Source organism: Lacerta agilis, chromosome 14 (assembly GCF_009819535.1).
Source record: "Lacerta agilis isolate rLacAgi1 chromosome 14, rLacAgi1.pri, whole genome shotgun sequence".
Lineage (NCBI taxonomy): Eukaryota > Metazoa > Chordata > Lepidosauria > Squamata > Lacertidae > Lacerta > Lacerta agilis.
Genome location: NC_046325.1, coordinates 48,633,298 through 48,641,704, shown reverse-complemented (window position 1 = coordinate 48,641,704; position 8,407 = coordinate 48,633,298). Strand labels below are relative to the sequence as shown.

At 41.0% G+C, this 8,407-nt stretch overlaps 1 protein-coding gene across 3 annotated transcripts; it reads left to right on the top strand.

The window, feature by feature from the left end:
* The first annotated feature begins 459 nt into the window (after positions 1 to 459).
* Positions 460 to 7,249, top strand: CCDC127 (coiled-coil domain containing 127). Of its 3 annotated transcripts, none has more exons than XM_033170158.1 (4): positions 460 to 487; positions 2,962 to 3,044; positions 4,689 to 4,817; positions 6,190 to 7,249. In XM_033170158.1, the coding sequence occupies exons 3-4, from the start codon at positions 4,697 to 4,699 to the stop codon at positions 6,858 to 6,860; spliced, it is 792 nt and encodes a 263-aa protein (XP_033026049.1). In that variant the 5' UTR covers positions 460 to 487; positions 2,962 to 3,044; positions 4,689 to 4,696; the 3' UTR covers positions 6,861 to 7,249. The 3 variants fall into 3 exon arrangements, with proteins under 3 accessions (XP_033026049.1, XP_033026047.1, XP_033026050.1); XM_033170156.1 differs by lacking the exon at positions 460 to 487 and adding an exon at positions 503 to 521; XM_033170159.1 differs by lacking the exon at positions 460 to 487 and adding an exon at positions 975 to 1,016.
* The last annotated feature ends 1,158 nt before the right edge of the window (positions 7,250 to 8,407 follow it).

The following is an 8,407-nucleotide window of genomic DNA, read 5'->3' as shown; positions in this document are numbered from 1 at the left end:
GAGGGAAAGTCTGTCTGTCTAGCACTCTTTTGTACTCGAGTTTCCGAGGGGGAAAATAATAATAATAATGATCCTCCCCCTTGTCCTCACAGGGATGGTTCGTTCCAAGAGAGGGGCGGGGCTTGAAAGGGCACCTTGCGCAGGCGCAGTGAAACCTTAGGTGGTCGCAACCGCTCGGAGGCGGAGGGGGGGAGCTTCTTGTTTCTGGTTTTCTTCCTCCCTCTTTTCCCCTCTCTCTCCCCGTGATATGTGAGGGTGTTTTGGCATGAGTCTGCGGGGCGCTTAACAATGCCCTTGTTTTATAATAACAGTAAGGTATGTTTGTATAATAAATTTATTACCCGCCCTTCACCTTAAGGTCCCAAGGCGGATCACAGCACCAAAAGCAACATTAAAAACAGTATAAAACACTGCTTTTTACAATAGCATTTACGTGTTTATTTCTACTACTAGGACCAAGGGAAAGCTTGACAGATGACAAGCGAAGGTAGGAAAATACAGGATCGAACTCGACCAATGAGGTACCTGGCGGGGGGCGGGGGGGGGGTGGTTCTCCCTTGCATGAGACATAGTTGAACTAAAGGCTTAACTGGATGCTGTCAAGGCACATGGATGGACCCGTGTCATTTTTCCGTCGTTCCCCCACTCTTTTTCTTACTCTCAAACATTAAGGGGTCCTTTTATAAGTCAAGTAAAAGGTTCTGCTTTTCAGAAAGAAAACAGATTTGTGGCTGTGGGTGGGTGGAGTTGCCTGGGCTTGTTCCACTTGAGGCTGCGGTTAAGGATTTGTGTGGTTTAAATGTTCTTCCACAGGAGCAGGAAAAAAAATAAAAGTAGAGAGAGCTAATAACATTGAGAGATTGAAGGGTTCTAGCCTAGGCTTTCCTGATAAGCTAGTTTTCTATGTGCAGTGAACATTTATACTGCCTTTATCTAGGATCAGAGAGACCGTAGCCCTCCTCCAGGTGTTGCTGGACACCATCTTGGCCATGCCACTGGCTAGCGTCAAGCATCTGGTGAGCCACAGGTTCCCCGTCTTTGGCATATATTGGTATGAAAGTGCATACTGGGAGGAGGGACGTTTTCAGCTACCCCAACCCTTGGATGGACTGTGAGCAACATCATGGGAGGGGGTTTTCTAGGACCAAGGTGAAACTGTAAAGCTGGCTTGTTATTTTTGCTGTTGGATGCTAGGTGTTGTTTATGTAATCTTCTTACATTCATAAAATTGTAATGTGTTTTTTGTGAGTTATATTTGCTATTGTGTTGTTTTGCTATGTTATTATGAAATTGACTTTTCACTGTTTGATTTTGAAATGTGTTCCTGTTTTCTTTGTTGTATGCCGCTTTTGAGAATGATTTTTTGTGTATGGAAAAGTGGCATACAAATTAAATGAATGAATGAAAGTGCATAGGTGCGCTGTATGTGTGTATCTGTATCAAGGGCTTCTAAGAGTTTGGGTATATTTCTCAAATGTGGCCTTGAAACGTATAGAGTGATAGGCCAAAGGTCAGTGGCCTCTAGTGGGAGTTACTGCTTAAAGGAGTGACATGTGAGCACCTGGTTTACACCATACAGTCAAAAAAGCTGGGCCTCTTCTACGTGTGTGTGTGTGTGTGTGTGTGCATCACTTGTTTCCTATAAACACAGGACTAGTTCAAGCTGGCATGTTCATAACTTCAGGATAAAATAAAGTGATCCGTGAATTAATATGATAGTGACTTACAGCTTCCTTTGTAGTTTACATGTAACCTTCTGTGAGTATTTAATTGATACTGTTTTAGGAGCAATAAATATAGTTTTGCAATTACCATGCCGGCTGAAACAAAATAAAAAATTCCTTCCAGTAGCACCTTAGAGACCAACTAAGTTTGTTCTTGGTATGAGCTTTCGTGTGCATGCACACTTCTTCAGATACCACTTCAGATACACACTGAAGAAGTGTGCATGCACACGAAAGTTCATACCAAGAACAAACTTAGTTGGTTTCTAAGGTGCTACTGGAAGGATTTTTTTTATTTTTTATTTTGTTTTGACTATGGCAGACCAACACGGCTACCTACCTGTAACTGGAACCATGCTGGCTGAAACATTAATGGAGAGGCCTGTGTGAATGAGCTACCACAGAGCTGGCACTGCCAGTAGAATTGGCATCTCAGGCACCAAAGTGCTTTTTGGTTTAGTTAAATCAAATACTGTATAGAGTGGCCAGTCACTGTAGAGAAATTAAGTAATGTTTATCTTATGTGTAAAAGTCGATACAGATGCACATGAAGCCTGGCAGCTAAGCGTGAACTGATTCATTTGAAATGTGTTGCGTTTCTGGTGACATCTGGGTGAATGAAAGTTTTGTCTGTGAATGTCTATTCACACATGGATATTATCATTTGAACTGAAAGAAACTGATAGTTTATGGAAATTGGGCCTTTTCAATTAGCTTCTGGATATGTACCCGGTAGATTGTTAACAGTGAGATGTGCATGTTATTATTATTATTATTATTATTATTATTGTTATTAATTTCTACCCCGTTCATCTGGCTGGATTTCACCTTTATTTTTGTGACAGTACAAAAGTTATATAAAGTCAAGTTATATAAAGTCAAGTCAGTAAAGTTTTATTTCTTAACACCTTTGGGACTCTTTTGTCAATTATTATGGAAATATGCTCTCCCCCGGTGTTAAACAGATTGCTGTTGAAATTATTATAAACACTGGCACAGGGCTTGCATGGAATGAACTCAGATCTCATTATATTCCATGTCCTAAAAAGAGATAAGTTTGTGTTTTCTTTCAAACCCTTGATCTTATCACTTTCAACAAGTAACGATAAAATATACTTTAAATTAGCAACCTGGTGATGCCAATTTAAAAAGTTAATCTAAATAAAAATAATTTTAGTATTCATAAATGTATACCCATGTTTCCTTGAAAAACATGAACTGTTTAACTTAATTTTAGTTCCAGGATGGCTTTGATCAAGAGCCTTTCCCCCTTATCTTCTGAGTGATCAAATTTGTTTGACTGCTAAAGAGAAATTAAGGGTAAGGATTTATTTATTTCTCTTGTGTCCTTGTCTTTCATGTTCGTTTAATGTTTTATTTAAAAATGCTGTGAATATTGAAGTGTTAGTAAACCAGGGATCTGTGGCCCTACAGATGTTCCTGAACTATAACTCCCCTCATCCCTGGTCACTGGCCATGCTGCTTGGGTCTGATGAAAATAGTAGTTCAATATCTGGAGAGCCACAGGTTCCCCTTCCCTTTTGTACATACCCTTTGATTGAATTTTGGAAAGTGACTGCCTAACCTCTGCATAAAATATTCCATATTTACTGGGCTAGCCATTTTCTTGTGAACTGCTTTGCATGCCCTGACAAGAGGTACCTTTGCATAGATGAGATGGAAGTGAAAGTAATAGGCTGGACTGGCCAAATGCAGGCTGGGGAGCATGTATGTTTTCAACTGAGAGAAAGCTCTCTGAATGACCTTTACTCCCAGGAACACCAGTGAGTAAAATCACAAAGCCAGTTACCGTATTTTTCGCTCCATAGGACGCACCGGACCATAGGGCGCACCTCGTTTTTAGAGGAGGAAACAAGAAAAAAATATTTTTCTGGTTTTCCTCCTCTAAAAGCCCTGTTTGTTTGAGGATCAGCTAAAGGTTTTGCAGCTTTTTTTGCAAAGGGAAAAGCCCTGTTTTTTTGAGGATCAGCTAAAAGTTTTGCAGCTTTTTTGCAAAGGGAAAAGCCCTGGTTTTTTGAGGATCAGCTAAAAGTTTTGCAGCTTTTTTTGCAAAGGGGGAAAAGCAAAGCTCCTTTTGCAAAGGGGGAAAAGCAAAGAGGAAAAGCACCATTTTTATGGGGTTCAACTCACATTTCTGCAGCTTCTAAAGGAAAGGGAGCCTTTTCTACAGTTTCCAGACAGATAATCTAATCAGCCAGCCACATGTCGCTGGGGAAACAAACAACCTCCCTCTGCAGCACATTCAACAATGGAGGGCAGGGCTGAAAGGGAGCCGGAACTCTTATCTCTCTCCCGATCTCTTGCTGCTCAGCGGGGTCCTTTCAACACCCCCTTTTCTCTTTGTAAAATAAAAAGCATGATCCTCTTTTGGCCCCTGGGCAATTCAGCTCCAGGGACCACCATTCGCTCCATAAGACACACAGATATTTCCCTTTACTTTTTAGGAGGAAAAAAGTGCGTCTTATGGAGCGAAAAATACGGTAGGTCTTTCCTATGTACTATCCCTATATCTTATCTAAACAAATCCCTTTCTCTTATCCATGCCTGTTACCATGATTATTCCCACAGGAATGGGCAAGGAATATGTCTATGTGGATGGGCTATGAGTGAAAATGTGAAGGGAAATCAGCAGGAGAAGCGGAAACTAGAGCAAAGTTGGGGGCAGGAAAGTAGTAGTAAGTGAGGAGCAAGTAGAGGGCAAAGAGAAAGGAAGGTGGACAGAGCCAACACACAGGAGGGAATCTGAGCCTGGCTCCCCTTCATGGCCACATCCCCACCACTTGATGAAGAAGAAGCAGCAGACTTGGTGGGCATAGACCTATTCCACCCCCTTCCCTTCAGAGTTGTATTGGTAGTGTGTCACTTTTAATGCATCTGTTGAGAATGAATTTTACAGTCAGGTATTAAAACAACCTAAATGTTTTGTTTCCTCTAATTTTAAAGGTCCGTCCATGAATAATTTAAATGACCCCCCTAACTGGAACATCCAGCCTAATGCAAGGGATGATGAAGGCCATGGAAGCAAATGGAATTATGCTTTGTTGGTTCCCATGTTGGGGCTGGCTGCCTTCCGTAAGTGACATTTGAAATAAAATTAGACTTTCTCCTTTATGTAGTTTGTTGGATGAGTTATCTTGACAGGAATTGGTACAAGCTGGACTGGGCGATTTAATGTAGCAAGTTCTTAGAAACCTTGCATTTTTACACTGTGAACCGTCCTGAGATCTATGGATAAAGGGCAGTATACAAATGGAATAAATTATTAAAAATATTTTTTAAAAAAAACTGCAGTGGGCTTGACCTAATGTGGGATAAAGTCAACCAAAGCCAATGTAAACTTAGCAAAAGAAACATGCGTTACTTTTTTTAGAAAAAGAGTAAGAGTGATGGCCATACATAGGAAATGTGCAAACCTGGCGTTAGATGTGTTTATTATGGGTAAATAATTTTCTCCTTTAACATGTAGTTTTCAAGTTCTTATTGTAATATTTCCTCTGGTCCAGAAGTATAAAGTGCATATAAAAAGTCAAATCACTATAATTGTTTGTTTGTCTGGTTTTTTTTGGGGGGGGGGTTGGTGAGGCTGCAGGAGAGATATATTGAAGTAATGGCTAGAATCCAAAGAATGCTTTGACTAATTCCAGACAAGCAGGGAGTTTGTGCTTTGTGCTTTTTGCCACTTAAAAAAAAAGGTGAAGGACTCCTGGACAGTTAAGTCCAATCAAAGGCGACTGTGGGGTGGGGCGCTCATCTCACTTTCAGGCCGAGGGAGCCAGCATTTGCCCACAGACAGCTTTCCAGGTCATGTGGCCAGAAGGACTAAACTGCTTCTGGCACCACGGGGCACCATGACAGGAGCCAGAGCGCATGGAAACACCGTTTACCTTCCCACCGCAGCGGTACTGCTAGTAGCTGCTCTTCATATCACATAACAGACTTTTGAAACTGAGGCGACTTTCAAACACAACGTGCTTTCAGAAGTAATGGGGCTTCCTTTAAATAAATAAAGAAGCCTAGGGTGACTGTTGGAATGTCATCATAGTATTTATTTCTGCATCTCTAGTTCATACTAGTTTCTTTCTCTTTGTTTGCCTTGTTGGCAACTTATTTTTAACTGGGGTCATATTCTAAATCTAGCAAGTGCCAAAACTTTCACCCCACCCATAGGCTCAATCCCCTGCACATTTATTATGATTTATTAAATTTTCTTAGTCGCTTTATCTTGCCCAAAGCAACTTACAAACAAAGCCACATAGATACATTAAAACCAAGGAGGGAAAAATGCATAAAAAACATCCCTGAACTCCCCAGCGGGACTTTGTCACATCTAGGCATAATTTAACAGGTATTTTCCTAAATGTTGGGGCTATTTTTGGAAGTATCATTAGATATTTTTGTTGCAAAATTTCGGTATTAATCATGAGGTATTAATCATGCATTGCAGGTTGGATCTGGTCCAGGGAGTCTCAGAAAGAGATAGAAAGAGAGAGAAAAGATATCTATAGAAAACTCTCATTAGTGCAGAGAGAACTTGAATCTAAATATCGTGACATAATCACAGAAAACCGCCGCACAGTTGCCCATCTGGAACTGGAACTGGAAAAGGAACGGAACAGGACAGTAAGTTACCGTGAAGCCCTCGTCTCTCAGAGCCGTAAACTGGTAGAAGAAAGAAGAACTCTGGAACAAGAACGTTCAAAATTAGAACAGGAGAAGCAGATTCTGCAGCACTCTGGAGCTGCTGGTGCTTTGTATCAGAATTGCCTGGAGAAGGAAGAGCAGTGGCAAAAGAGAGCGGCTGCTTTACTAAAAGATTTTGAAGACGCTCTTACGGAAAGGCAGGACATCTACTGTAGCCTTGTGCTACCAAGGCACCGGCGACTGGAAATGGAGAAGAATTTGCTTATTAGAGCAGCAACCGATCCAGTTGCTGTGGACCTGGACCTGGAAACTGGCTTAAAAGATATTTTCAGGCATGATACCTATTGCAGTAATATGCTTAACACCAATAAACGTCAGAATGGAAGGCTAATGTGGCTCTATCTTCGATACTGGGAATTATCTGCTGAGCTCAAAAAGTTCAAGAGGGTAGAGAAGGTCATGTTGGGAAAGTAGTAGCTAAAAATTACCGAGTATCAATACAATACACGTGTCAGATACGGCGGTTTCCTCCGGGATCTCAGCTTCACCACCATATATGTATTGGTCATTTAACAGACTATCTTAAGCACTTAATGTCTTTCTTTGACTCACCAAGGTGAATGGTGATTGTGTGGTACCATAATGCTCAGGTTAATTTCTCTGGTGGTTTTTATTAACTGCAACCCTATGCATGTTTACTCAGAAATAAATTTCACTGTTCCAGTGGGGATTATTCCCAGACAAGTGTGTTTTTAGGATTGCAGCTTAGATCAGGGTACTGGGCTTAAAAGGCAATGACTTCAGCTTCTGACACTTGCATGACAACACCTTTTCTGTAATAAATCTTACTATGCTACTTGGAAGCAACTGTTCTTAGTGTTTTTGCTGTTTTCAGTCTGAGAGTCCACAGCTGAGAAAGTACCTCTCTATAAGTTGTTGGAAGTGTGTGATCAAGTTCTCAAGTTAGTCACATTTGTGATCTGAACTGAGCTACATGTAACACTGTAAACCCTGTGATCCTTGGATGAAAGGTGGTACTGCATATAAATTTAATAAAGAACAATAATAATGCTTAATGCCATTAAGTGACCTTTTATTAATAGTTGGTTTGTGCAGCATGAGATGAGGGTGTCATCTGATGGTATCGGTTTCACTTTCAGCAGATAACACAAATTTCTAAAAAATCTAGTATATTGCAAATACCAGTAAAGGCTAATACAGTACTTATTTTAGTATTAATATCTTGCCTCTTTCTTTGAGTTTCAGTAGTGCCCAGGAGCAATGACAGAGCAGTACTAGAAAAGAGTGTCTAGATTAGGTTGTTGGTGCTTTCATTGTTTCAAATGCCATTCTTGAGGAAAACATTGCTATTTTTAACTGGCTTTCTGCTCAAAGCTTATTTATTATGATACTTAGCTGTAATACTATATTGGTGCACTTGTCTCGGTTTACACACATAGGCTATTAGGCACCGTCTTTAGCAAAAGACCCAGTTGTGTCTAATGCAGGAAATGAACCCAAAGAACCGATGTCTTCCTATGGTTTTCTTCCCTCAGCGCTCCAAAGTATGTGAGTATTAATAGATTATTAGCAGTAGGAATCTGATTTTGCTGAAGAAATCAAATAATTCTGCTTAAGTTCAGATAAAAATGAATCCCACCTTTAGAAGCTGCTAGTTGCTTTCTTTCTAGTGTAATGTTCTAAGTAATACCATTACTTATATTTCCAAGCTATCTTTTTTGAAAGGCCTTTGTACAGCCATTTTACATTTATACTATGAGTTAATTTTACATTCTGTCAGGGGGGAACGGCCCCCTGGCCCCCTGAGGGGACCTGAGGAACTGTTGGGATACAGGGAGCCCCAACACAAACTGAGCAGCAGTACCTCTTCCAGCGCGAAAAGCAGCCACACCTCCAGTGGGGAGGAAGGGGAAGGGGCCAGCCGGGAGAGGAGGGGGCTTGGAGATGCTGTAAAGAGCCCCATCACCTCAGCCAGCCAGGAGCGGCAAACAGGGAATGTG

What these genes read in the sequence shown, in the direction of transcription:
- CCDC127 (XM_033170158.1), top strand. Translation starts at nt 4,697, where the DNA reads ATGAATAATTTAAATGACCCCCCTAACTGGAACATCCAGCCTAATGCA. An exon ending in GTTGGGGCTGGCTGCCTTCC is followed by an intron (nt 4,818 to 6,189) that starts GTAAGTGACATT and finishes CATGCATTGCAG; the next exon opens with GTTGGATCTGGTCCAGGGAG.